The sequence below is a fragment of the Prionailurus bengalensis genome, chromosome B2, assembly GCF_016509475.1.
Source record: "Prionailurus bengalensis isolate Pbe53 chromosome B2, Fcat_Pben_1.1_paternal_pri, whole genome shotgun sequence".
Classification (NCBI taxonomy): Eukaryota; Metazoa; Chordata; class Mammalia; order Carnivora; family Felidae; genus Prionailurus; species Prionailurus bengalensis.
The window spans coordinates 37,840,533-37,866,080 of record NC_057349.1 but is presented as its reverse complement, the minus strand read 5'-3'; the positions used below and the strand labels follow the sequence as shown (position 1 = coordinate 37,866,080).

Sequence of the window (25,548 nt, the reverse complement as noted above, 5' to 3'; positions counted from 1 at the left end):
GAGCCACCCAGCTGCCCCCAGCTGCCCATTTTTTAATTGGATTGTTGGGTATTTGCTGTCAAGTTGTATAAGTTCTTTATATGATTTACAGATATCTTCTCCCATTCAGGATGTTGCCTTTTTATTTTGTTGATGGTTTACCTTTTAGTGCAGAAGGTTTGTTTGTTTGTTTGTTTTTGTTTGTTTATTTGGTGCAGAAGCTTTTTAGTTTGATGTTTTCCTACTTAAATGTTTAGTTTTGCCTTTGCTTTTGGTGTCAGCTCTAAAAAACCATCACCAGTATTTATGTCAGGAAGCTTACCACCTCTGTTTTCTTCTAGGTGTTTTATAATTGTAGATCAAGTCTTTAACCCATTTTGAGTTAATTTTTGTGCATGGTGTAAGATAGTGATCCATTTTCATTCTTTTGCATGTGGCTGTCCAATTTTCCCAATACCATTTATTGAAAAGACTGCCGTATATTCTTGGCTCCTTTGTCATAAATTAATTGGCCATGTGTGCTTGGGTTTACTTATGGGCTCTCTATTCAGTTCCATTGATCTATGTGTCTGTTTTTATCCAGTATCATAGTGTTTTGATTACCATAGCTTTGTAAGATAGTTTGAAATCAGGGAGTATGATGCCTTCAACCTTGCTCTTTTTTTCTCAAGATTGCTTTGTCTGTTTAGAGCCTTTTGTGGTTCTATACATATTTTAGGATTGTTCTATTTCTGTGAAAAATGCTGTTGGAATTTTGATAGAGATTACACTGAATCTATAGATTGCTTTGGGTAGTATGAACATTTTAACAACATTAATTGAACACTGTCTTTCCATTTATTTGTCTCTTATTCAATTTCTTTTATTACTGTCTTAGAGTTTTCAGTGTATAGGTCTTGTACCTCCTTGGCTAAATTAATTCCTAGGTATTTTATTCTTTTTGATACAATTATAAACGGGATTGTTTTCTTTATTTCTCTTTCTGATAATTTGTTATTACTATATAGAAATGCAACACATTTCTAATATATTGATTTTGTATCTTATAACTATACTGAATTTGTTTATTCTAACGGTTTTTTAGTAGATCCTTTGTGGTTTTCTATATATAAAATATGTCATCTGCAAATAGTGACAGTTTTACTTTTTCCCTTCTAATCTGATGCCTTCTCTCTCTCCCCTCCCCCATCCCCACTAAGGTCTGGCTAAGACTTCTAGTACCATATTGAATAAAAGTGGCAGGAACAGATATCCTTGCCTTGTTCCTGTTCTTAGATGAAAAGCTTTTAGCTTTTCACCACTGACTAAGATGTGAGTTGTAGGCTTATTGTATGGCTTCTATTATGTTAAGGAATGTTCCTTCTGTACCCACTTTTTTTTTTAATTTTTTTTTCAACGTTTATTTATTTTTGGGACAGAGAGAGACAGAGCATGAACGGGGGAGGGGCAGAGAGAGAGGGAGACACAGAATCAGAAACAGGCTCCAGGCTCTGAGCCATCAGCCCAGAGCCCAATGCGGGGCTTGAACTCATGGACCGCGAGATTGTGACCTGGCTGAAGTCGGACACTCAACCGACTGCGCCACCCAGGCGCCCCAATGTACCCACTTTTTTAAAAGTTTTTCTCATGAATGGATGTTGAATTTTGCCAGATGTTTTTCCTGCATCTGTTGAGATGGCCATATGATTTTTATCTTTCATTTTGTTTTTGTGGTCTGTATCATATAGATTTTGTGAATGTTGAACCATCCTTGCATCCCTGGAATGAATTTCAGGTGATCATTGATGTATAATCCTTTTGATATATTGTCGAGTGTGGTTCGGTAATATTTATTGAGGGCTTTTTGCGTCTATGTTCATCTAACTTTGTTTTTTTTAAAGAATCGTTCTCTGTTCTCTCTGTCATTTTTCCTTCCTCTTTCATCCTTCTATTTGAAGGAATACTCTATTGAATTCCTTCTATTTGAAGGAAACTCATCTTTCTTGTGCAGCATTCTCCTTAAATGTGTGCTGACTCTTGGCTCGGTACTCATCCTGGTGCTCAAGGCTTCTGTTGACCTGGCTGTCAATGCTGTTTCTATTTATGCTGGTTGCCCCCACCCCCTTCAGCTAGCCTCAGTACTCTAGCCTTGGGGTAAAAGCTGCAGCCTTCCCCTTGCACACAGGGATGGAAGGAGAAAGCTTATCCAGCTCATGCAAATACAGTTCCCTAGACTGCCACCTCCTTGACATGCCCAGTGACCTTCCTGCTCCCTGTGTAGGTGAGTGCTGAGCTTGGGGTACCCAATCCCCCTCCTACTTCGTACAGAACCTTCTATATATGCTTGGGGCTGTGTTTTCCTCAATCCATGTAATCTCATCTGCTTTCTGTCTTTCAGTATTTCTCCACTTCTCTGGACCATTAAAAGCATTCTTTCTTGCCTTCCAGTGTTATTGTGGACTCTTCTTCATCCTTCTATTATTTCTAGGGACTTTGGGTGGAATGGAAGAGGCAGTTTAACACATCATCCAAACACTTCTTTGTTTCTCTTATCGAGAGCATTAGGACCTGTAAGTTGGTTAACTCACATAGTCTTTGAGTCAAGTACACAGGGATTTGAATCTCCACTGCTCTTACTAGCTGTGTGACTTTGAGCAATTTTCTTAAGGAAAGAGAGGCTTAGAGAGATTATCTGTTAAATGGGGATCATCCTTGTTGTGGGGCTTCAATGAACTAAGGCATGCCAAGTCCTCAGCAGAGCCTCTAGCAGAGTGAACACTCAGTGTTTAATCTTTTGGTTATTTTTGTAAAGGTTTTAATTTTTGTTTCTTATTAAGCTAAGCCTAGTTAATAGAGGAGTGCAGCGAACCCCTTTTCCATCCATCTTATTTGGACCCAGAGTTTCTTCTTCCAGGCTTTTGTCCAGCCTCACCAGGAATGAGGGGGCTAATGCCCCCTCCCGTTCTCTCTGCAGCTCAGCTCCACCGGCTGGAAGGGCTGAGGACCATTGGCATCACCACCAATGGTATCAACCTTGCCCGGCTGCTGCCTCAACTTCAGAAAGCTGGGCTCAGTGCCATCAACATCAGCCTGGATACCCTGGTGCCAGCCAAGTTTGAGTTCATCGTCCGCAGGAAAGGTGAGCAGGTGTGGTTTGCAGTTGAGGGTAACCTTCCCAGGGCCCACATAGCTGAGGAACTGTGGCTGGTGCCAGGCAAGGGGCCTGGTTGCTCCTTTATTCTTCATCCCCCACCCTTACCAAATGTCCTCTGTCTCTGTAGCCGCACCCTTGGGAAATTTGGGGGATCAGGTGTTAGGATCTGTGGTGACCCGTCTCCCCCCTGCCCTGTCCTCAGTTTGCCTAGGACTAAGAAGGTTGCTAGTGTGAGGCCTTTCCATTTTTAAAACCAAGATAGTCCCTGGTAGACCGGGACAAGTTGGTTACCTTGTGATGAGCTCGAGGGAAAATGTGGGACAGCCCAGGGTAGAAGCAGCTGCCCTGGGATGCCAGAGTCAAGGCCAGCACTACCAGGTGGGGGTCCTGCAGAAGCGCACCCATGCCCCTCCCCCGCCCCCCACCAGGCTTCATCAGGGAGGGCGGAGGAGGTAGAGCAGTCCTGTGCCCCAGGTCTCATTAGGCCGACACCCGATGTCTCTTGGGCCATGGGCTTCAGTTTGGGATGGGAGGTACCCAGCGTTGGATGCCGTTTGATTTGAGAGGGTGGCACGTAACTGAGACTTCTCTGCATAGTCAGAGACACAGCTGTCCTTCCCCTTCTCTGGAAACAGCTTCCAGCTCCCAGCCCTGCCCTCTCTTTCCCCTGCTGCACCTGACTCCCTGTTTACACCATCCATCTGCTGAGGAAGTGCTCGTGGAGTCCTTGCCCTCTGTAAAGAGCTGCTCAGGTGCTGTGGAGGGGACTGAGACACACAGGACATTGCTGTGCCTCACAGGCCGCTAAAGGCCAAAATGTGTGATGCCACTAGATTACCTTTGCTTGTCTTGTGGAGTCGATTAAATTGTTACCAGAGGAGGAGAGGAAATTCCTAGCAGGGAAGACCTGGAGGGCTCCATGGAGGAAGCCTTTACTCTGGGCCTTGAGGAATAGGGGGTGGGGGGGTGGAGTTGGATCAAGGGAGCTTACTCTGAAGGGGAACCTCAGTCGGGAACCTGCAAGAGCTCTGAGGTGGGAAAGTGGAAAGTGTATTTGTGGGTTTTCCCGACATCTATGTATCCCCTGCCGCCTGATCTCCTTTCCCAGGATGAGGATCGGAGACAGTAGATCCTGACATCAGATCTGCCTTCCCATTCATACTCCCGTGTCCACCACCTCCTTTTGGAGCTGCAGTGCTTTACAGAAGAAACTTCTAGATTATCGTAATGGCATTTTGTATGGAAGTTGTACTTTCTTTCCTATTCCCCCCCTCACTGGGCCATCCAGAAATGCTGCAGGAAAACCGTGGAGGTCATCACCAGGCTACCCTCCCCCAGGGTGATAGCCTAGCTGTGAATCACATCACCTGGCTGGGCGGGGTGGGGAAGGGGCCAGCATGCAGTAGGCGCTCAAATGTGTGGGGGCACGAGTGAGCTGGGCAGGAAGGAGAAGCCAGCCTGGGATCACAGGCTACACGCCCAGCAATCGCTCACCGGCCCTGGCACAGCGTCTGCGTGTGGTAGGTGCTCAGCAAGAATACACACAGTGAATGAATGGACAGACTGTTGTCTGTCAAGGGAGACTGACACTGACAAGGGAGTCCGGAGGCCTGCATTCTGCAGCCTGCAGTGTGAGGCCTGCCTCCTCTTAGGGCACTGCCTCCTCTTAGGGCCTCAGTTTCCCCGTCTAGACAATGAGAGGGGTCACCTAGATCAGGGTTGGCACACTACAGCTCACCAGCCAAATCCAGCCCCCTGCTTGTTTGTTTTATAGCCTGGGAGCCAAGAGTGGATTTTACAGATAATGTTTGTAATCGACTTAATGATAGGGAACATGAACTGTGAACCCCCCCAGTTAAGCAAAATATTATCCCAGCAAAACGACTTCTATTTCTCCATTATATTTGTCGAGCTGTGTTACAAAAAATTGTGCTCAGCTGTCGGACTGTATTAGTCAATACTGTCTTTATAGCTATACCTAAGAATATCCTCAATTTTATCTCTCAGCCTTCGGATCCTAAAACATTTACTATGTGGTCCCTGGCTTGGTGGTCCCTGAGGCTCCTTATAGCTCTGGTGCTTCCCCATGGGTGTAAGGGGGGCAGGGGAGAGGGAGAAAGTTCCTGGATCCTTCTCTCCCTCCTTGCAGGTTTCCACAAAGTCATGGAGGGCATCCACAAGGCCATCGAGCTGGGCTACAGCCCTGTGAAGGTGAGAGTCCGCTGCTGCTCTTGACCTCTGACATCTGCCCCTCTCCCCTGGCTTGGCCTTCCACTGCCAGCATCCGGGCCCCTAGCAGCTCTCTGGTGTGGCCAGTGCAGCTATCCTGTGTCCCCCACCACTTCCTTGCCCGCTGCATCCAGCCTGTCTCTGACCCCCTACAAGGGAAGGGAGAAAGCCAGTGACCCCCTTGGAATTCCCAACTTGAGGCCTGGGGTGGGGAGATAAGGAATGGGCCCCCCAGTGGAGAGCCTGGGCAGATGCCAGACCCCCAAAGGTCATCCCTGAGATGGAATGCAGGGGAAACAGCCCTGTGGTCCCCTTGTCCCTGGCCAGGTGAACTGTGTGGTGATGCGAGGCCTAAATGAGGATGAGCTCCTGGACTTTGTGGCGTTGACCGAGGGCCTCCCCCTGGACGTGCGCTTCATAGAGTACATGCCCTTCGATGGTCAGTGACCTGTGGTGGGGAGGGAGGAGGAGGTTGGGCCTGGGGGGCAGAGCTGGACCAGCCCCATGCTGAGAGATGGGGAAGGGGGATACTGATGACCCTGGCAAGGGTTGAGTGGGATGGCCAAGATCTGGTCGACCATGTGGGTGCTGCTGATCCCAGGTCCTGCTCTGTGTGTAGGAATTTCTCCAGGGATGATGGGGTGGGGCCTGGGCAGGTGCCAGGGCTAGGGCTATGATGGAGGCATCGGAGATATCACAGAGTCAAGGGTGGGTTTGATTTGACCCACCTGTTTTAGGCAGGGCCTCCTGACCTCCCACCCAAGAGGCAGAACTAATTCCTGGGTGATGTGGAAGGAAGGACCTGAAGACCCCGGGTCCCCACAACCCTGTGACTCCATGGCTTCCAACCCCAATACAGGCAACAAGTGGAACTTCAAGAAGATGGTCAGCTACAAGGAAATGCTGGACACCCTCCGGCAGCAGTGGCCAGAGCTGGAGAAGCTGCCTGAGGAGGAATCCAGCACAGCCAAGGTTGGGGGCAGGAGGGTGGGGCAGGGTAGGGAGGGAGAGCTAGCCCTCAGGTCAGAATGCAGCAGTGGGGGTGGTACCGCGTAGCGGGAGGCATTACCTCCTAGCCTCCTCCCTCCTCATGGACAAAGCAGCAGGCTGGGCATGGGGTGGCCACAGTACCTTGTCTCAGGCCGCATGCCAGTAATGTGGTGGAGAGGGGCTCTGGCCGTGCTGCCCACAGGCCTCTAAATCCATAGCGGTGTGCTCTCAGGCAGGCCCGGTGCAAGCAAAGAGCTCATGGGTTGTCTGTCCTGTCAGGGTCTTCTGCCCGCTGGGGGCCTTGGGTACGCCTTTCCTGGGGCACCTCCGGAGAGGGCTGTGGAGTGGGGGCTCTGGTGCCAGGGAGTGAGACCCGGCCCTCCTCAGCCCATCCATCCTTGTCCCCTCCTCTGCCCTTCTTTCCCTCCTCACCCCAGGCCTTTAAAGTCCCTGGTTTCCGAGGCCAGGTCAGCTTCATCACATCCATGTCTGAGCATTTCTGTGGAACCTGCAACCGGCTGCGAATCACAGCAGACGGGAACCTCAAGGTAAGTGTCCCCCTCCCCCACGAGAGCCCCTTGCCACTTCTGTGTGGTGAATATCGCTTCCCATTGGTGCCCCCATTTGGAGAGGAGACTAGCAGGGCACGAGGGGTGGTTGGGGAAATAGTGTAAGATATGGTGGGGGGGCTCCTGGAGGCAGAAGGTGAAAGTGAACTTATGACCTTCCTTCCTAGGGTCCCCAAAGTAGCTTTGGGTTGATTGGGAGCCACTTTCCAGGACTCTGTGTTACCGGCGTGGACGGGGGAGAGGTGAAGAGTCAGTGTACACTGGGCCCCGGCCCCCCACCCTGACTGGCTCCTTTCTGGGCCCGGGGCTCAGCTCCAAAACCATCATCTGTTACTCATATCCAGTCAGTACATCTGTGCCTTCAGCCCTGGGGAATGTCAGAGAGGCATAGACATGCCTATTCTCTTTAGAGGTAAAGTCTCAGACCAAACAAAGAGCTGATGTGTGGCAATGTGTAATTCTTTGTCAGATGAGCGGCCACACAGGCCGTAGGGTGGTGGGCCTTGAGGAGGCACCTTATGGACGCTGGTGAGCCTCGAAGGATGAAGTGAGGGTGAGGGAGAACACTTGTCTAGGGTTCATGCTAACATGGCAGGGGCAGATTCATGCCAGGAAGAGAGACACTGCACGGTAGAGGGCTCGAATGCCCGGAAAGAGGTGCAGTGTGTGTTCTGTTGACAGTGGGGTGCTGTGCAGCTTCTGGACAAGGGGGTACATGACTCCCATTCATGTTTGAGGAAGAATCACCCGCTGGTTGAATTTGGAAATAGGGAGACTAGTCAGATGGCCGCTTCACTCTCGGTGTAGGTAAGAGTGTGAGGTGAGCACAGGAAGGGAGAATGAAGGAACTTGGTAACGCACGCGGAGGGCCAAGAGGAGGGCGTCCAGGGGCCAGGTCAGCTGTGGGACCTGGTTAGCACTGGGGAGGAGGGTGAGGGCGGTTTAGGTGCACTGAGTTTGACATCCTAAAGGGACCATCCAGTGCTTGTTCAAAAGTTAGGGTTTTTCTTTTTCTGGGCTGGAGATGTGGAATGGCCATCAAGTATGGACCTGCATCTGTATAGTCAGGGCCCCTGCCGGAGATGGGAGGTGCGGTTCTGAAGAGAATGTAATGGAGAGGCTATTCCTGGTTCAGGGTGAGGGGGGGCTTGGCAGAGATGTCAGCAAACAGCTGCTCCCACCCAAGGGAGGAAGCCGTGTCATGGGGGCCCAGGCAGAGCTGTGGCCTGGTGGAGGGGAGCAGTCACTGCCCGACATGGTAGAGCCGGGAAGAAGTGCCCAGTCTTTCCAGTGTCCCACAGGCCAACCCAGGTGGAAGCCAGCTGGAGGGCAGCCCAGAAGGTGGAGTCCGTGGGGGCCTCATGGTTGCAGAGAGTGGAACCTGAGGCCTGGTGGGGGGACCGAGGGGTGGGAAATGAGAACAGCTCGGTGAATTGGGTGCACCTTACACTTAGAATTTGTTTGTATCTTCTCCAGCGCCCTCTGAGGCTTCTTGGACATTCCTCAGTGTCCACAGTGCCACTTTCTACAGAGCCAGCACACAGTAGGCGCTTGATATGGTTTTGTGGGAGGGTGGTAGGCGTCTCACTTTGTGAGACTGCCTCGTCCATCCCGAGCCCCCAGAGCACCCAGCCTCCCTCAGGAGCTGGGGAGTATCGAGTCTGAATGGGCTCAGGATGCCACCTCCGCCAGGCCCGTGCTATTCGGCCGTCAGGATCACAACCTGGAGTGGGCACAGGGGCAGGCAGGTAGTGTCTGTGACTATGGGGACCAGGAAGGGACAGGGGTGAAATGGGATGTGCACGCCACGTCCAGGGTAACTGGCAGGACTCTTCTCTAGCTGATTGGCATCCATTCTCAAGGCAACGAAGAGGCTATTGTATGGAACATCTCAGGAGAAGGTATGGGTCACATTGGGTCACATTTTTGTGTGCCATCTCTGGCCACTGTTTAATTTTTTATAGTACGCTCTACAAGCTGAAGGTAACATGGCCGTCAATCAGGTACAGGCCTTGGGGTATCTGACTTCCTGCCCTTCCAGCCTCTCTGACTTCACCATCCAGCACCTTCTGTCCTTCGTTGCAGGAAGTCCTGCCTGGAGTATGACCCAGCCACAGGAGGCCTGGGTGCTGACGCTCGGCCCATGGGGGACTCTAGGGATGGGGCTGAGGCCCCAGGACCAGGGAGGCATGTTCTCTTACCCCCATCGTGACTGCCCACAGGTCTGCCTCTTCGGGAATTCAGAGGTGTCTCTACGGGATCACCTGCGGGCGGGGGCCTCCGAGGAAGAGTTGCTGCAAATCATCGGGGCCGCTGTGGGCAGGAAGAAGCGGCAGCATGCAGGTGAGGGGTGGGCACGGAGAAGGCCAGGCTGGCTGCTAAGTGGGCCAGGACGGGGGCTGAGAGGACAGAGCAGAGCTTGGCAGGGAGCCGGCAGGACTCTGTGCTGTCCTGGCCTCCAGTCCCTCCTGTGGCACCTGTAGACTGGGGGTGTGGTGATGGTTCCCCTCCCTCGGGGGCACTGGCACAGCAGAGCCTGTGCAGCAGAGGAGACCCTGAATTCTCTTGGGCCATCTTATTGGGCAAGGGGGAAGAGGGGTGTCACTGTACCTCTCTGGAGGGCGGGGTCCGGCATCCACAGACTACTCTGGCTCTGTCATGGGTGACCTTGCAGCGTGCAGCGGGGGCTGTTTGTCAGGGTGTGCCTAGGTGAGTGCATGACCCCGGGGTGTCCTACCACTATGTCCACTTTCGGTTTCAGTGAACTCTCCTTTCCCCGCCCTTCCCCTCCCCCTTTCCTGCTCTCCTCTCCCTCCCCATCTTTCCCTTACCCCAGGCATGTTCAGTATTGCCCAGATGAAGAACCGGCCCATGATCCTCATCGGTGGGTGACCCATCAGTACGTAACCGCTCACCCTTGTCACTGGGGGATCCTGTGGGGTGGGGCCCCTGCCATACAGAAGGCACCCCCAGGTCCTGCATTTCATCCTGATGTTCTCATCCTTGTTTTTCTCCTGTTCGACCTCCATCTTTTCTCACCCCTCAAGCTTTACTGGGTCTTCTCTTCCTCGTCCATTGCTCCCACTCCCTCTACATGCCACAGAGATCATCATTGTCTCACCAGAAATTGGGGCGGGGGTCCTCTAGACTTATGATCACTAAGTTATTTGTCCCCCGAAAATGGAGCTCCTGGCTAAGACAGAGACCTTGTCCTTGGCTCTAGAATCCCCCAGCTAGATACCATCACAGGCACCTGGGAAGATCTTGAGGCAGCAAGCTAAGAATGCTATTGATCTTTTCAGGGAGGGGGCAAGCAGGATCTCAACTGCCTAATTCCTTAACTCCTGGAAACTTGTGTGCACAAGACAGTTCCAGTTTTTATAAAGTCATATGTGTTCTCTGGCTGGTCTGTGAGGAGCTTTAGAGAGGCTGCTACCCCTCTGGCAAATGCCCAGCCGAGATCAGGGGAGGCCTTGCCCCCTTGGCCACAGCCAGACCTGGGCTTCTGAATCGTACTGCTAGGCAAGAGGAAGCAGTGAGAACTAGGGGAAGGGATTCTTTTCTCTAGAGATTGGAGCCGAATGAGTGCAGGGGCCCAGAGACAGCCCAAGGACGACCTCCCCTACCAGCCACTCAAAGAAGGGCAGCTCGCCAAAGTGCTCCACTGGGAAGAGAACTTGACCATCTCTCTTCTTTCCCCACTGCCAGCATCATAGTTGTACAGTTGGGCTTTGACCCATGGTGACCACCTTGATGGCAAGGAGTGGGGGATGCCTTGGTGGCCTCCCTAGGGCATTGGCAAGGTGGGGGCCCAGAACATGATGGGAAGCTGGAAGTTGGGAGGCCCATTTGCTTCATAAAGTGTATTATTCCTCTCAAGGACATGGAGAAATAAGCTGGTCTGGTTTCTACAAAACCAAGAGTTGCCTAGAATAGGGCCTCTGACTTTCATGCACACGAACCACTTAGGGATCTTGTCATTTCAGATTTGGATTTGGGAGGTCGGGGCTGGAGTTCTTCCCTGGACCACGCTTTAAGTCACAAGAGCCTGCAAGGCTCCCAGGGCCCTTGGCACCACTTGGATAACCCTGTCACTTTGTGGATACTTCCGGTGTCCTTGAGGGGGCTTAAAAGACATTGTTTAAATAGATAAAATATTTCCCTTGGTATCTTGCCTGTGTAAACTCTACAATTACTATCAACTCTTCATAGAGAATGGAAAGATGAGAGTAACTGTGGTTGGTAATTCAGGCTGAAACCTTGCTGTAGTTTTTAGAAAATGCAGGGACATGGAGAGGTCATGTGATAGGCTGTAGTCTTCAGATCTTAGGTGTTTCTTTTTTTTTTTTTTTTTTTTTTTTTTTAGAGTATGAATGGGGGAGAGGAGCAGAAGGAGAGAGAGAGAGACAATATATGTTAATCAGGCTCTATGCTTAGTGCAGAGCCTGATGTGTGGCTCAATCCCACAACCCTGGGATCATGACCTGAGCCAAAATCAAGAGTCAGATGCTTAACCAACTGAGCCACCCAGGCACCCCATGACTTTGTGTTTCAGAAGAGAACTTGAGCGATGAGGAAGTGTTGGTGTGGAAGGGAGCCCAGGAATGCCCACATCACCACCGTGGGCCTGTAGACTTTGGGGAGGGCTGCACCCTGCATGCTGCCTGCTGAGAGGGGCTGCAGACCTATATTCCAGGACCCTCTGTCTGCGTACCTCCTGCTTTCCCTTTTCTCACTGTGCTCTTTGCTCTTCACCCCTCTCTCCCAGTGTGGAAGTGAGAACTCAAGGTGGGGCAGGGCAGGGTTTGGGAGAAGAGGTGGGAAAAGAAAATTTCCCTTCTGGACTTAGTCTCTCTTCTCTTTCCTTCTTGCTTTCCAGAGTTACTTTTGATGCTCCAAGATTCCCCACCAGCCATTCCAAGCATTTCCTCCCAGGACCCCTTTTGTGTTCAGGGTATAGGACACAGAGTGAGTTTCTCCAACCAGATGGCGACTTTGTGGAAAGGATGCCGGGGCCCCCGGACCTCTCTCCTTGCCCAGCGGTGGCTGGGGTCCGGCCCCCCTCAGAGACACTGCAGTTCCCGTCTAGACTCAGATACCAACCCCAAGTGCCTTAGTGCAGTGTCCCGGGCTCCTGCCACCCCCTCAGGACCCCCGCCAACCTCGGACCAACTAACCCATGTGGACGCAGAAGGACGGGCAGCTATGGTAGATGTGGGCGGGAAGCCGGACACGGAGCGGGTGGCTGTGGCCTCGGCTGTGGTCCTTCTGGGGCCCATGGCTTTCAAGCTTGTCCAGAAGAACCAGCTAAAGAAGGGAGATGCCCTGGTGGTGGCCCAGCTGGCCGGAGTCCAGGCCGCCAAGCAGACCAGCCAGCTGATTCCTCTGTGCCACCACGTGGCCCTGAGCCACGTCGAGGTACAACTGGAGCTGGACAGCACACGCCATGCCGTGGGGATCCAGGCGTCTTGCCGGGCTCGGGGCCCCACTGGGGTGGAGATGGAAGCCTTGACCGCGGCTGCTGTGGCCGCCCTCACCCTGTACGACATGTGTAAGGCTGTCAGCAGAGACATTGTGTTGGGAGAAATCAAGCTTATTAGCAAGACTGGGGGGCAGCGGGGGGACTTCCATCGGACTTAGAGAGCTCTTGCCCCTCCCCCCCGGGCCCAGCCAGGTCGAGATGGGATGCAGTTCCGGGCAAATCCTGCAACCCTGTCACTGTTGACCTTCACCAGTAGGAACTCGAGGTCAGCCTACCCCCTCTACTGCTACATGATCGGTAGTGACCTGCAAGGTTTTCTACGTTCAGAGAGGAAACCAGCAGGCCCGTCAGCCTTCCTGGACACTACAGTCGTGAGAGGGGGTCACCACGAGCAGTGCCAATGAACAGAAAAATCACATCATCTGAAATGGTCCCCAGATAACACATCTAGGTTCAGACAGTCCCGTCCGTGACTTCCGCTTCTCATTTTGGGTTTTCTCTTCTTCTCCTTCCTTGGGGAGAGAATAAGGGCTCACGAAGTAGAGGGAACCCGCTTTGAGGAGGGAAAAGTGCAGTTTGCATTAAGAATGTTCCACAGCTCCTCCAAAGCAGCTCTGCCTTCCAGAGTTTGTGGAGCCACAGCCCCACCCTTTCTTGCCTGTCACCCCTCTGAAAGGGCCAGTTAGCACCTCCTTTTACCCCAGTCTTTGTCCCATCAAACTTGCAGGGTTTGGGCTTAACAATTGCACTTGACCTGCCAGCTCCCTTTCCTGGGCCCCTTCCCCCTAGAACAGGACCCACACGGGCAGCAGCCCTGAGGACTCCTGACCGAGCACACATCCCACACCTGGCCCTGCACACTGCTGTTCCACCCACCACCCACACCCCTTTATTCTGGAACATATCAGGGAAAGAAGAGAGTTGAAGATTGCCTTCACCCTCACAGCGCACAAAATAAAGCCACGATGCCAACTTTGGAGGTGCGAGAATGAGTATCTGTGCAGGGGGTACCCAGCTGTTAGGAATCCATGCCCACCCCTCAGCCCTGTCCCAAAGCCCACCCCGGGCAGCAGGGAAGAGGAGCAGGAGGGATGTTAGAGAAGCCAAAGGGGCACGTTCTCTGTATAGCCTCTGTCTTCCCTGTGAGAGAAGGTAGGAGTGGAGTGGGCGGCATGAGCTGCACACCCTGCGGTGTCAGGTGAGGTGGGGGTGGTCCAAAGCACATCGCTGGCTTTGCCAGCTATTTGAGATCAAGGGGGTACACTTCGTGGTTCCTGGTATGCACATTCCCAAACACTGTTGGCTGGGTTCGCCTATGCAGATAGGCATCTTTGGGTCTGTGTTCAGTGCCCTCCACCCCGCCTGCCTCCCCTCTACCCTACACTCAGGTGTGCTGGCGAATGTTTGACAACCAGCTCTTGGGAAGAGAAAAAGCCAAAGACTGTGGCTGATCTCAAGCTACCATACAAAGTGAACTGACTTGCCAAACTTTTGAAAATATAACAGTTGGTGCTCTCAGAGCTGATTCGCGCCGGTTCCAACACCCCACTGGCTACGACTGCTCTCCCGCACGCCTCAAGTCCCCGCACCGGAAGAAGGCCCAAGTGTCAAGGCAGCCTGGATGGGGATGGTATGGATTTAATATTTTTTAGTATTACAATATATTCTTATAAAAATGGTGCAGGTAAAAAGGATGCTGATTTTGTACATTAGCCTCGCTCGTCGTCTGAGACGGCTTGGTGAAAGCAGCCATGGCTTGGAGGCATCCCTGGTAGAGGCTGGAGGAACAGTCATGGCGCCCCAGTTGGTAAAAATGGGATGGGGGTGGGGAGAGCCTGGACCAGACCCTTTCCCATCCACCTGGAGAATTTTTTCCTCCTGCTGCCCTAAGCACACCTGACCTCCCTCACCGGGGAGGAAGAGCCGGTGCTACTGCCGAGAAGGGGACAGGTTGCATTCGGTTAACTGAATTTTATATTGGACACAAAATTAGACAGCTGGAGAAATGTACCTGAAGGTGGCAGGAGGGGGGAGAAGGACACTGGGGAAAGACCAAGGAACAAATAGGCGTAAACGTTGAGCATATCAAGGACCAACTCAACCGTCTCCATGGGGCACCAGCCCCTTCTTGCTGAGTCAACTATGATGGTCTGTGGTCCAAGGCACTGTTGGAGATCTGACTACTCTACTGGCCAGAGCTAGAAAATAATAAATAGAGAAGGAAAATTCTTTTGGGGTGAGAAGCCTGAGCCCTAGAACAAGGTATGTGTCCTCTGTAAACAGTTAAACCAAAGTGTGCTTTTCTGTGGCTCCAATGTCTTGAACCGCTCCTGTATTGTCTTTCCTGGTATGTATCCAGTCTTCCATGGTGAGTGGGAATGCCACAATGTGGACATGCTGTTGGATAGAAGTGGAGCCCTCCCTTGTTCCCTGCTCCTGCAGGGTAGGTTGATCTCAGCCTAGTTTGGGAGAGGACCTTCAGAGACTGTGCCCACAACCTTCCCATCGTGCCAAGGCCAGCTGCTTGTGGCGGGGGGCTGCCGGGTATACAGATGGGTTTAGCAAAGCCCTCTGCAGCTGCTCTTCCTGGAAGCCTTCATCTTGCCTTCACCTGGACTCCAGGATGGCCTCTTCCGGTCTGTCCTGGCCAGGCTTGCATTTGCTCAGATCCCTTCCCCTCAAACCAACACACATGCTGGGCTCACCAACCCTATGTTTCTTCCCCCTGCCGACAGCTACTCTGGCCCTGCCCCAGGAATCTGATGTAGGGAAAAGCTAAGATAAGCAGAAGAGTGGGCCTAGCCCACCAGGCAATAACCCTGAGCTGGAGGAGTAGGTTGGAAGGTGAGAACAAAGGGAAGGGCAGGAAGATAGAAAGGCAAGGAGCTGGTTGATGGAGGGTCTCAGAGGCTCTCAACTCTAGGAGGAAGAAATGTATGGGAAATAAAAGCCTTGATCGGGCTGATCTCTCCTCCCTTCTTTTAGAAGTCAAAAGTTTTGTTTCGACACAGCAATTGCCCCCCACCTCCAGGACAGCTCAAGATGGACAGAATGGAAGGCGGAAGTGGATGGGAGGACCAGTATGGACCTCTGAAGTCAGGCTGAAGAACTAAATTGAGAGGTTGGTCCCATCCAGCATCTCTGGTACCCAGCCTTCCAAACTTGGCTCGTTCAGGCAGCACACCCCCAGAGAAGTTGGCCTTTCTCCTCCATATCCCATCTCCCTAGCTTTCTCTGCCTGCTCTGGCTCCCAGTCTGAATGCTTCGGAGCTCACAGGTAAATGCAGAGGGCAGCTCTGGCCCTGCGGACCTTCTCAGAAACAAGACACCCCAGGGCCAGCCTTAGCCAGCTATACATGGTTTGGAGTGGTCTTTCACAGGTCAGAGGAGTGGGGGGGGGGGGGGGGGTCACCATGGCTTCTGCCCTGAGGCAGACATTAGACAAAGAGTTTGGGATCTGATGAACAGTTAAGTAGTAGACCAGGGAGCACTAGAGTGGAGCTTGGTGTTCAAGTGCTGCCCTCTAGTGAGAGGCTATCAGAATTCCCAGCCAACACCATGTGTGGTCCCACTTCACTTCAAGACAATGGTTGGGTTGTGCAGAGGAGGTGTGAGGAGAGTTTTGTTCCAGGGTCCCTATGCCCAAGGCACGAGGCGTGGTGATGAGCAGGATCTTTCTTGAACCCCTTCCCTTACCAGATTCATCAAGCGTCTGATAGCCATAGTCATGGGAACCCAAAGGTTCTGAGATTCAGGATTAGTAGATAGGATGAAGGTTGCAGTAGGAAGGAAGGGAGAGAGACTTAAGACATGCAAGAGAGGGGCCAAATGACTTGTGATGTAGGCAACAGGCACTGCTACTCTGTGTCCTGAGGACTTGGTCCCTGCATCACACTCCCCACACTTTTTCTGAAACATACCTAGGTAGATTACATAATGCCTCTTCCTTTTCCATCCAAGAGGAAAGTTTTCCCCCAGATCAAGATTCCATGAAGCCTCCCCTTGGGGAATGGGGGCCTGCATTCTCTCACTCTGGCTCTCAGGGCACCCCCCGTCCATTAACTCTCTACCTCACATGACATCTGGACAAGGCCCATGGATCTGTCCAGTCTAGATCTAGAACACTTGTGTGCCAACACGTGGGTGCCCTTGCTGGGGGACAGGGGGGCAAGGCTCCTTCAGGCTGGCCTGCCAGGGATGTCCAGGTCCACCTCAGAGGGACCCTGGGGGCCGGGATGCAGAAAGAATAATGGAACAGGAGAGGAGCCCCTTCAGGTAAGTGCGGGGACACCTGGTCCTGCCACACACACCGCCCCCACCCCAGGACCCAGCCCAGGGCTCGTTCAAACCGAGCACCAAATTGTTTAAGGATCACGGCCGCATGCCCTCAGCCCCTTGGTCCGTCCCTGTCTCCCGCCTCCTGCGGTGGCCAGTTCCCCCGGTCAATAATTTAGCCTGCTGATCGCCCGTTCCCGGGTGACTTCCGGGGCCTGGCTCGCCGACCGCTTGCGGCTGCGCTTGAGCTTGCATAAGTCCTTGTCAAAAACTTCCCCCGAGCGCAGGGCAGACACCAGGTCGTCAAACTCGCCTCCTTCCTCCAGCGTGCTGCCCGCGTGGACCTTCCGCTGCCGCTGCCACCGCTCCCGCTCCCTCTGCTCCTTCAGCTGGAGGATGAGGAAGAGCGAGGGGCCGTCAAACAGGTGGCTGTGCGCCTCACCGGCCCCCTCCTGACACCTCCCTCCCTCCCTCTGCCCTCCCCAGCAGCACCCCACTCAGCCCAGCCCTCTCACCATGGCTTCCATGCGCGCCCGCCGCTCCTCCTCCTCTTTCCTCCTCCGCATGGTCTCCAGGTCCTGCCGGGCCTCCGAGAAGGCCTGCAGGAAGGTGTCAAAGATTCCAAAGAATTCGTCCGGCTGCATCTTGCTGTCCTGCTCCCCAAAGTGCATCAGAGCCTTGGAGAACTGTCAAGGGGAGAAGGGGTGGTGAGAGTCTCTCCCAAGCACGGTGGGCTCAGCCCACGTGGTAAGCTGGGTTCCCACCAGAGGCCAGAGTGGAGCCCAGCCCAAGGCTGGGGACGTTTGACACAGAGGAGCAGGGCTACAGCGCGGGGAGACACCCTCTATCATCAGGGCAGGGACAAGGCCGAAGGAAAAGCCTGAGGCTGACACCATGGGGTGGTGGGGGATCCAGGCTGGCTGACACCTATCCAGAGCCACCACTGGGTCTCTTATGGTGTAAAGGTATGAGATCAGGAGCTGCAGATCTTGGGAAGTACCTCCTCAGGTCACAAATTGCCTGGTCAGAACTCAAAAGGACCTCAGAGATCATAGAGTTACTGGGCTAATTTAACCCCTTTGTGTCCCAGTTTCCTCGTGTATAAAATGGGGACAATAGACCCTACTTCATAATGTTGTGAGGGGGAGGCGAGTTAATGGGTATAAAGCATTAACTGTAATTATATGTATCAGGCACTGATTCTGATATTTATTGACAGCTACCATCTCTAATTCAAACCAGAGTATGCTCCATGGGCCAGCATGGGCATCTCAGGCCCATCCCAGACCTCCTGAGTGAGGGTCCACTATTAACAGGACCCTTCATAGATAGGGTCCATGTGGATGTTAGTGTGAGAAGCCGGGAAGAAGCATAGCAACTATGACCAAAGCTGAGCTCTGGAGTTAGGATTCTAACCCAGCTCTGTGCATTACTGCTGGGAAACCTTGGACAAGTTCCTTAACCTCTCTGGACGTCAGTGTACATGCTTGTCTGATGGGCTAATGACCTTTCCACAAGCCCATATGGTAGGTCATGAGACAAATCATGTAAAACAAGATGGTATCCATACCTGCTGAATGGATCATCTTTGCAACAAAGATGCTATTGCTTTTCTTACAGGAGTGAGGAAATTATTTTTCCTGAAAACTCTTGACTCTGGGTTTGTCCCTTCTGTGCCATGGGTGGTAGGAATGGGTAAGAAGTGGGGGTGGGGTGGGAGTCAGACTGGGACTTGGGGCACACTTACCTTGTCCCTGGCCTCATTGAGCTGGTCTTCCAGCTCTGAGAAACTAAAGCTGGAGACCGTGATGAAGTCACTCATGACTGGGACAAACTTGTCATTTGGTTCCCGTGCCTGACGCTTCTGATATTCTAGCTCCTGAAGAGGGAGAATGAAGTGCTGGTTAGAGAAGTGCCAGCATAAAAGTCCAGAATTCTGGGGGTCACCACATCTCCCATCCTTCTTCCAGTCACGGGACCACTTGACCACTTCCAATCACAGGACCACGGGCCCTGCCTTTGAAAGAGGGAACACCCCGAGTCTCACAATTCTAAGGGTGGCAAAGGTTGTGAGAGTTCTCCCTCACGCACTACTGCCATCTTTGTTTCTCTAGATCCTTGCTACCCAATGTGGTCTGGGACTAGTAGCACCATCACCTGAGAAATTTGAAGAAATACAGACTCTCAGGCTCTACCCTAGACCTATGGAATCAGAATCTGAATTTTAACAAGACTCTCAGATGATGCATGTGCAGATTCAAGTATGAGATGTGTTTCTAAATCTCCTAGCTGATGTGAATGCTGCTGGTTATGGGCCACGCTTTGAGTAGCACTATCAAGGGCTATGAATTGGAAATCTCCCCCTGTCCCCACCATAGCAGCAATGAAAAGTTCTTTCTCATTCTCTAAGCTCATTCTCCCCTTATCTGCCTACTACCCCTTCCCCCAGTAAAGATAGGGTCTCCAGTTCCCAAATGTGGAAGACATAGGACTGGGGACATTGCCATATGGGGCCAGCCTAGCCTAGGGCCAGAGATGATATCATCTGAGAAGCCATCAGAGCATGAATGGTGATGATTAGACACCTGAGTCTCCAGAAAAGAATGCAGGCCCTGTGTCTTCTACTGGCCCAGGGTGAAGAGACAGAAGGCAGGAACTTCTGGGGACTGCTGTGCTTGGTGTCACACTATGTGCTACTGTCCCTAATTGGCTTCCCAGGGATACAGATACTCTTTCACATCCACTTGAATCAGACTTAAGCAAGTGCCTACTTATGGTTCTTTCTACTCCACTGCCCAAGAGATATGCTGGGCATGATATGGCTAGTCTGATGTCCCTCTTTGAGAGTCTAAATTTAAGTCATCCAGTCATCCTTTCCTGAGGGCTAGCTCTTTTGCTGCCTATTACTTGATCAAATGATGGACCCCCCCCCCCCCCAGGCAGTAGACCCCCAGACAGTAGGCTCTGGTGCATTTCGTGTCCCAAAGTTCCTGCCTGGGAACTGGCACAAGGTACAGCCTCCAGCACAGACACAGGCAGCCGGTGCAGATCTGCCTCTGAAAACACCCCCTCAAACCCAGGCAGGCATAGATGATGTACTTACCACCTCAACCGCTCTGAGGCCCCTCCTGAGGTTACCCACCTCCTTCTCCAACTCTGCCAGGCTGTAGGGAGACACAGGAAGGAAGAAGAGCTGAGGATGGGTCAGAGAGATAGCAGTGCAAAGCATGATGGCCTTGGAATCAGTAGACCCATGCTCCAGGCCCTGCTTTGGCCACTAACATGTGGCCCTGACAAACCACCTCCCCTCTGTGCTCTGTCTGTGCTTCTACAAAATAACAGTGGTCAAAACTTATGTTCTAAAGATCCTTCCAGATCAGAAATGCTATGCTGAAATTAGAAGGTTTCCAACACATGGCCTCTGGCTTGAATTATTTTTAACACCACCAGCTAATACTTATAAGCTCTTAACATGGTATCTTGCATGCAGTAAGCATTTGATGCATATTAGTCATTTTTCACTGCATTTCTGCTTCTGTTGAGATACTCCTGTCAGTCTATGGCTGTTCAGGTCTGACTTCTTGCCTATATCAGATAACATTGGTGCCATATCCATATCCCCTTGAACCATCCATTTGTAGTGTACAATCCTTACTTCCAATGATGTGAGTGCTTTCTCTGGGGACCGGAGCTCCCTCTGCCTATACGTGTGGCCAGAGTTATGACCTGCCCAGAGACCATCAGCCAGTGACTGACAGGAGATGGGGTATAATATCCTAGATCCCTCACCATTTGGGGTGGGATAAGTAGAATAAGTATCCTATTCTGTCTCCTAGACTTCTCTGGAGGGATTAAGCTCTAATTGCCCCAGGGGTAACTGGCTTAATAATACTTCCATTATTGGTATTCATCCCATCCCAGGCTCACTTCCCCACTGTGTCCTAGGAGCATCTCTGAAATAAGGATTTGAGAGCAAGTAGCCAGTCTTCATTTGGTTCTCCTAAAAGCAGACCCTGAGACACTGCCCATTCCTAGTCAGCCCAGAGCAGCAATGAAAGGAAATTTAGATAAGAGTGTTATGATCACAGGGAGAAAGAAGCCTTGGAAGGGCCCCTCACTTGACTTTGGCGGCTTCTGGAAGATGCTGTAGCTCTGAGGGCATGTTCAGGATGTCCGGGAAGTGCTTCTCCAGGATCATGATCAGGTAATGGAGCAGAGAGATGTTTCTGTGGATAAAAGATCAGGGGTAAAGGAATGAGCACCAGGAGGAAACTAGATGGGGCTGGGGGCAGCAGGGGGGGGGGGCGGTGGGAGGTCAGGGACAAAAGGCAAGGAATTTGGGTTGGAAATGGGAGGAGGAGGTGGAGAAAGGCCAAAGTGGTGAGGTGGAAGATAAGGAAGCAGATAGAGTCCCACCTGTCAATGCTGGACTTGGTGTCTGCAATCTTGTTGAGGCTGGCCACCCGGAACCCATAGGCACCCCCACGCTGCCCTTTGTTCATGAAGTTGCCAATGGCCAGGACGACCTCTAGCATCCGCATTAGACGCTTGCTGCGGATCAGCTCCCGGGAGGCCAGCAGGATGGCTGGGGGAGGAGGGACAGGTCAGAGTCCTGCAGAGACTGGGCAGCCCCCTTGAACCACAGGATGATGCCACCACAAAGTCCAGTCTTCAACTCTCAGAGGGGCAGAGGCTATACCCATACCACAACAGATTGATCTACTCCCCACCTGCCCACTTCCAAGGGAAGAAGGTAAATTTGCCAAAAGCGACTTCAACAAATAGCCCATTCTCAGAATGTGCTAACTCTTAATATATTTAAGACTATCTTTTCTTGTATATGTTTAAAGATTAGTAATATATTCTTTCTATGGTTACACACAAGAATATAATACTTTTGCTTTTTTAAACTTAGTGATTAAACTTTTAAATTTCAGCATTTTACATATTATGGGACTGTTTCTGCCGCTTTTGAAATGCTGGAGGTTTTTGGGGGGTGGGGGGATCCCTGTCAAATTATAACATGTCACCAATAATATTCCCATATTTTTGTTCTATATGCTTTGTAGTTGGTGGTGTCTTTGATTTAATAGTTTACTTAACATCTTGTTGAATATCATTTGAAATTTTTTCCAACTTTTAGGCATTTTAACAATTTCTCCCCAATTCCTTAAAAGATACATTTCCTAGAAATACAAACTAAGGTTAACAGTAACCAAAACTTCAGTATTTCATTCCAATGTGGATGCTCTAGCCCACCCTCAGCTATTATGCACTTATGGCAGATGTGCAAAACTGGGATACGAATCCTATACTGAAATGTTGGCTACTAGTTATGGAATATGGTTTTTGATTATTAAGTGTGGTGATAGGAACACCAAAACGTCACATGATCTTCAGCTTATGCCAAACTGAACATTCCTAAAGATGCTGCTATGGAGATAAAATGAGAACCATCTGACTAAAAGTCTGCAGAAATCCTCAAAAGCAGTTAAAAATAAGTAACTGTAAAAAAGAAGCTGTGGAGATTCCCCAGGACCTCCCAGCTTGTACCCACTTCAGCTTCCTTCCAGGACACTTTCTGTGTCCTGGACACCACCTGGGCCCGCTCCCAATTCAGGCCTAGCCATCCCACCAGGGCAACCCTAGTATAGAGCACCCTGGGATCCTCAGCCCATATCAGCCACAGCTCCAGCCAGCCAAAGTCACCAGACACGCATAGCCTACACAAGGAATGACCATAAGACCATTCCTTCAAGTTTAAGAGAAGTATCTTTTCTGCCTATTCATAGAAATAAAGACTGAAAGTCAAGCAAAATGGGGAGACAGAGGAATATGCTCCAAACAAAACAAAACAACTCAGAAAAAGAACCAAATGAAATGGAGATAAGCAATATGCCTGATGAAGCGTTTAAGGTAATGATCATAAAGTTGCTCACCAGACTGGAATGAAGAGTGGAAGTACTCAGTAAGAACGTCAACAAAGAGAAAATATGAAAAAAATCAGAGTTGAAGAATATATCTACACTAGTGGGAATAAACATATTAGCAGGTGAAGAGGAACAGAACAACAATTTGGAATATGGAGTAATGGAAAACACCCAAGCCGAACAGCAAAAAGAAAAAGCTTTTAAATGAGGGCAGGTTAAGGGATCTTTTGCATAGCATAAAGTGAACAAATGTTCATATATAGGGGTCTCAGAAAAAGGAAAAAGGGGTGCACAAAACTTACTTGAAGAAATAATAGTTGAAAACTTCCCTAATCTGGAGAAGGAAACAGACATCCAGGTTCAGGAAGCACAGAGACTCCAAATAAGATGAACCCATGGAGGTCTACACCGTAACATATAATAACAAAATGTCAAAAATTAAAGATAGAGATTTTTAAAAGCACCAAGAAAGAAGGAAAATTACATACATGGGAACCCCCCGCCATAAGACTGTCGGATGATTTTTCAGCAGCAACTTTGCAGGCCAGAAGAGAATGGCAGGATATATTCAAAGTGCTGAAAGGAAAAAAATCTACAACTAAGAATACCTTACCCACCAAGACCATCACTCAGGATTGAGGGAGAGATAAGAGTTTCCCAGGCAAACAAAAGGTAAAAGAGTTCATCACCACTAAACCATTCTAAGAAGAAATGTTAAAGGGACTTCTTTAAGTAGAAAAGAAAAGGCTTTAATTATAAGTAAAAAAAAAATTTATGACTAAAAGATGTAAAATATGAAACTATATACATAAAATGTGGAGGGTGGAGCAAAAAAAGTTCTTTTAGAATGTGTTCAAACTTAAGTGAACATTAATTTAATATAGAAATCCATATACTTAGGATGTTATATATGAACCCCATAGTAACTATAAACCCAAAACCTTTAACAGATACACAAAAAATAAAGATAAAGCCAAGCATAACACTAAAGAAAGTCACCGATCACAAGGAATGAGAGCAATAGAAGAAAGAAACAGAGAAGAACTACAAAAACAACCAGAAAACAATGAACAAAATGGCAATAAGTACATACCTATCAATACTTTAAATGCTAATGGTCTAAATGCTCCAATCAAAAGACATAGAGTGGCATGATGGATTAAAAAAAAAGGCTCCTCTATATGCTACCTATAAAAGATTCACTTTAGACCTAAGACACGTACAGACTAAAAGTGAAAAAAAAAAAAAAAAGATAGTCCATGCAAATAGAAGGAAAAAAAACAGGGTAGCAATACTTAGACGAAATGACCTTAAAAAACAAAGACTGCAACAAGAGACAAAGCATTACATAATGATAAAGGGATCAATCCAACAAGATGATATAACAATTGCAAATATCTATGTACCCAACATTGGATCACCTAAACACACATAGCAAATATCAACAGACATAAGGGGGAGAAGTTGATAGTAATACAATAATAGCAAGGGACTTTAACATCCCACTTACATCAATGAATAGATAAGTGAGGCAGAAAACCAATAAGGAAACAGTGTCTTTCAATGATACATCATAAATATCGACAGATATATACAGAATATTCTATCCAAAAACAACAGAATACACTTTACAAGTGCACATGATACAGTGCAAAAGTCTCCAGGATAGAACACGTTAGGCAACAAAACAGTCTCAAACTCAGGAAGACTGAAATCATACCATGCATCTTTTATGAACAAAATGGTATGAAACTAGAAATCAATCACAAGGAAAAAAACTGGAAAAAACATAAACATGTGAAGGCCAACAACATGTACCAAACAGCCAGTAGATCAATACGAAATGAGATGACATTAAAAAAATAGTAACAAGTGAAAATGAAAACACAATCATCCAAAATCCTTGGGACTCAGCAAAAGCAGTCCAAAGAGGGAAATTTATAGCAATACAGGTCTACCTCAAGAAATAAGAAAAATCTCAATCTAACATTATGCCTAAAGAACTAGTGGGGGAAAAAAGCCAAAGGTGAATAGAAGGAAGGAATTGAAAGAGTAGAAATAAATGAAATCGAGCCTAAAAGAAACAATGGAAAAAATCAATGAAATCAAGAGCTGGTTATTTGAAAAGATAGACAATAAGCCTTTAGCCATATTCATCAAGAAAAAAAAAAGGAGGCAAAAGTGAATAAAATCAGAAAGGAAAGAGAAGAGACAATAGTCGCTACAGAAATACAAAGGCATATGAGACTACTATGAAAAACTATGTGCCAACAAAAATGGACAACCTAAAATAAATGGATAAATCCCTAGAAACATACAATCTTCCAAAATTGAATCAGAAAGAAATAGAAAATACAAACAGACCAACTACTACTAATAAAACTGTATAAATAATCCAAAAACTCCTCAACAAACAAAAGCCCAGGAGCAGATAGATTTACAGGTGAATTCTACTAACCATTTAAAAAAGGGTTAATACCTATTCTCAAGTTACTTCATAAAGTAGAATAGGGAGGAAAGCTTCCAAATACATTCTATGAAGACAGAATTATTCTGATACCAAAACCAAAGACACTACAGAACAAACAACCCAAAACCTACAGGCCAATATCCCTGATGAACATAGATGCAAAACTGCTCAACAAAATACTAGCAAACTGTGATGATTTTTTTAATGTATCATTGAATGCAATCAAGTGGGATTCATTTCAGGGATGCAAGGATGGTTCAATATTTGCAAATCAACATGATACCTCACATCAGCAAGAGAAAGGATAAAAATCATAGGACCATTTCAATACATGCAGAAAAAGCATTTGACAAAATTCAACATCTGTTCTTGATAAAACTCTCAACCAAGTAGATTTAGAGGGAACATGCCTGAACACAATAAATATCATGAAAAAAACACAACTATCATCATACTCAGTGGTGAAAAACAAAGTTTTTCCTTTAAGATCA

General features: G+C 49.3%; 2 protein-coding genes across 8 annotated transcripts in view; one reads left to right on the top strand and one right to left on the bottom strand.

The window, feature by feature from the left end:
- The window catches only part of MOCS1 (molybdenum cofactor synthesis 1), a 37,099-nt gene extending 23,740 nt beyond the window's left edge, over positions 1–13,359 (top strand). Inside the window, 8 exon segments of the mRNA XM_043591320.1 lie at positions 2,933–3,097; positions 5,262–5,323; positions 5,669–5,780; positions 6,201–6,313; positions 6,769–6,879; positions 9,123–9,243; positions 9,737–9,784; positions 11,780–13,359. Of these exon segments, the coding sequence (XP_043447255.1) occupies positions 2,933–3,097; positions 5,262–5,323; positions 5,669–5,780; positions 6,201–6,313; positions 6,769–6,879; positions 9,123–9,243; positions 9,737–9,784; positions 11,780–12,540 (1,493 nt within the window). The 3' untranslated portion in view covers positions 12,541–13,359.
- Positions 13,360–14,004: 645 nt separating this feature from the next.
- DAAM2 (dishevelled associated activator of morphogenesis 2) overlaps positions 14,005–25,548 on the bottom strand; it is a 119,533-nt gene continuing 107,989 nt past the window's right edge. For all 7 annotated transcript variants that reach the window (XM_043591313.1, XM_043591319.1, XM_043591312.1 and 4 more), the window contains 6 exons: positions 21,074–21,242; positions 20,776–20,883; positions 19,761–19,821; positions 18,405–18,536; positions 17,173–17,343; positions 14,005–17,046 (listed from right to left, as the gene is read on the bottom strand). In XM_043591313.1, coding sequence (XP_043447248.1) covers positions 16,825–17,046; positions 17,173–17,343; positions 18,405–18,536; positions 19,761–19,821; positions 20,776–20,883; positions 21,074–21,242 — 863 coding nt within the window. In that variant the 3' untranslated portion in view covers positions 14,005–16,824. The remainder of the gene's footprint in view (positions 17,047–17,172; positions 17,344–18,404; positions 18,537–19,760; positions 19,822–20,775; positions 20,884–21,073; positions 21,243–25,548) is intronic.